Genomic DNA, 3,315 nt, shown 5'->3' with positions numbered 1-3,315 from the left:
TTTTTTTTACCACAAAGTAATGAAGTAACCTAATAAATTATCATCACCCAAAGCATTGTGATTAGTTGACAGCTCATGTCAGTTATGTCTTATTGTAGCTCTGTGTTTTCTTGAGATTTTTTTTGTATGTCTATTTCTTCTTCTATTTGTTCTTCTCATTCATATGCAGGTCATGCTCCTCCAGGAGATTTCATTGCTCTGGGCTCCAAGGGACAAACCAGTGACTCCAAAGCCCCCTCCAACCTTCTGAAGCCAGCTGCTTCTGGCCTGACCTCTGAAAGGAAGCGAGAGGCCCCAGCTGCAATACCCAGCACTTCAGGACTGTCCGGGCTCACTAAAAGGCCCAAACTTTCATCCACTACCTCCTTAGGGCGATTGGCTGAGGCGGCTGTAGCAGAGAAGAGAGTGATCTCTCCATCTATCAAAGAGCCATCTGTTGTCCCAATTGAAGGTGCCAATGCCTGTTTACTCTAGAACATGTTCCGTATTTGCTTGGGATTTATTATGCAGTGCAGGTCAACAAGTACTTTCTTAGATTACACACACACTGTTTATATGTGTCTTTTGCTGCTTTCATTACTGTCTCTGAAGTTCTCTTCAGCTGTTTATTTTTCTTTTCATAAATGTTGTGACCTGCACTATTAGTAGCTAAGGAATTTTGAAAGGTATTTTAACCACTACAGTACATAGTCTTATAGTTAAGGAGTTTTTCAATTTCTTTGAGTTTTTTTTTTTTCTTACTACATTTTTCTAAAAAAATGATATTGCCCAGAGTTGTGATAGGTTTAACCAATTCCCTTCCTGAGGTTATTGAAGCCTAGATGCCTGGACATTTTTTAGTAGAATCAATATGCAAGATTAGATTGACAGTGGTTGAGCAACCAGTTCACCAAAGAAAGGGTTGTTAATAAAAATGCCAATTTCTTGTCCATTCCATTTTTGAAAGTGGAGATCAGCTGTAAAAATCACCAATTTTCAACAGGGTTGCTACTTTTTGATTTTTCGTAGCATCAAGTATTGTTCTAGTAAATCTTGTTCAGAAAACGTTCTGATGATCCTCCTTATCCCTTTATCCTATATTATTCTTTCAGTTCCTCCAGCATCCCTGTTAGATGATATTGAGGCTTCTGAGCAAGAAGGCAACGACGATAGAATTGAAGGGGTTCTTTGTGGAGCAGTAAAGCAACTTAAGATAAATAGAGCAAAACCAGATCCCACGTTGTATTTAAGTTTAATGTACCTGGCAAAAATGAAGCCCAATATATTCGCAACAGAAGGCGTCATAGAGGTGAGGTTATTTATTGTGTATGTTAAATTGTTTTCTAGTACATATATATGTATGTTACTGATTTCTGTTTTTTGTAAAAGGGTTACCTTTATTCTAATCAGTGTTAACATAAAGTAGACTTTTATGCAGCAGATATAAAAACACACAAAAGCTTTACTGCACCCCATGTTAAAAGGAATATCAAAAAATCTCCTTATACAAACATACTACAGATAATATTTAGTGGTCTCACTGATCTGACCTGTGCAGAGCTGATAAGTGTTTATATCCATTTATAACCCACTTTAATCTAAAGTACTTATCTTATACCAGGGTCATCGATGGGGAACAATTAAAACCCACCTGCCTGTGCCTACCATGGGGAATAATAGTCTGTTCATTTACTTTTTTATATCAGGACATGTGCTGGTAATAGAGGCCAAAGACAGCCTTTTGTGCTTTAATTTAGGATCATATACTTCATGGTACAGGTAACTAAAGTCTGTGTGTGTTTGCTTGTCACACACAAAGTCTGTAGATGTATTTTTATTTTAGTGTAGAGTGGTGGTTGGCTAAAAAGCTGTGTTAGTGTTTTCACATTTAAAACAATGTGTTTCATTTTTTTATATTACAAATACAATACTAGATTTTCATTTTTGATCTAATTGCCTATAGCTCAGTTGATGATATCTTTTTTTTCAGCTGTTGATTATTAGTATTAATGTATACTGTGTTTCAGGCTTTGTGCAGCTTGCTACGAAGAGACGCCACAATAAATTTCAAAGCCAAAGGCAACAGCTTGGTGTCCGTTCTGGCCTGCAATCTTCTAATGGCAGCCTACGAAGAAGATGAGAACTGGCCGGAAATATTTGTTAAGGTTAGAAAGATGGATGTGAAATACATATCCATATGTGACAATACATATTTTTCATGTTATTTATTTCTCCCATAATAATAGTGTTAAGTTAAAAGGACCCTATTAACTTCCTGTAAAATACTTTTGCATTATATTACTGTGCATTGTATTTTTCACAGTACATATGTGTGTACATAATGTGTGCTGAATGTAAAATAGATATCTGTTTGTGTGTGAAATTTTCAATTACCTTTGTTTCTACATGGCTTTCTTTAGGTGTACATAGAAGACTCTTTAGGAGAGAGGATTTGGGTGGACAGCCCACACTGCAAGACTTTTGTGGAAAACATCCAGACTGCGTTCTGCACTAAAATGCCCCCTAAAAGCATGGCAGTACATGGAGAAGCTGGTCGAATTGCAGGAGACCTCAGTGCTGGTATTGTATTTTTTTATAGAATAAAACTAATCATGCAAAACTTTGGAAGCTCAAAAATTTAGGGTATTTATACTAATGTAATTCTTTGCAGTGTGTAATTGCAGGTTGTGTTATGGCAGCCGACTAATTATGAATTAGTTGCCAACACACTAAATTAGGCAAAAAGAAACAAAAACAGGTCTTTACCCTTTTTTTTATAGTGCATCACAATGTATGCTATTAGGTGCATTTTGCATTGAACATTATTTTACAATTTGTTGCGTTACAGGTTACAATGCATTGACAAGATAGGTTGGGGTTCATAATGCATGATGAAATGCACCATCACAAAATAACAAGCATGAATAGCTCCTAAATGTCACTTAGTTTGTGCATCATCCAATTTATAGCCAACAATCTTCTCTCCTTGTATTGTTACACCAGGCAACAGTCCTCATCCATCCTTGACAGAAGAAGAGGATAGTCAAAGTGAGCTGCTCATAGCTGAGGAAAAACTAAGCCCTGAGGAGGAAGGACAGTTAATGCCACGGTATGTTATTACTTCCTAAATACAGGTTGACAATAGAAAATCTGTCCATCGATAATCCGCTTCTTTCAGTTTTCCGGCATGAATTTCAGATCACATTTTCAATACATGTACTGCATTACACTGCTTGGCCACTTTAATGGCGCTGTTCTGGAGAAACGCTTGCTAAATTAAATACACATTAAGATGTCCCTGCTGCCTGCTCCCTGTGCAAGATGTCCGCTGTGCTG

General features: G+C 37.0%; 1 protein-coding gene across 1 annotated transcript in view; it reads left to right on the top strand.

Moving 5' to 3' along the window:
- Positions 1-177: 177 nt before the first annotated feature.
- Positions 178-3,315, top strand: part of INTS1 (integrator complex subunit 1) — a gene marked incomplete at its 5' end in the record, with an annotated part of 48,790 nt that continues 45,652 nt past the window's right edge. Inside the window, 5 exon segments of the mRNA XM_072417755.1 lie at positions 178-451; positions 1,092-1,288; positions 2,007-2,144; positions 2,400-2,559; positions 2,983-3,092. Of these exon segments, the coding sequence (XP_072273856.1) occupies positions 178-451; positions 1,092-1,288; positions 2,007-2,144; positions 2,400-2,559; positions 2,983-3,092 (879 nt within the window).

Source organism: Pyxicephalus adspersus, chromosome 7, assembly GCF_032062135.1.
Source record: "Pyxicephalus adspersus chromosome 7, UCB_Pads_2.0, whole genome shotgun sequence".
Taxonomy (NCBI): Eukaryota; Metazoa; Chordata; class Amphibia; order Anura; family Pyxicephalidae; genus Pyxicephalus; species Pyxicephalus adspersus.
This window is presented reverse-complemented; position numbering and strand designations above follow the sequence as displayed.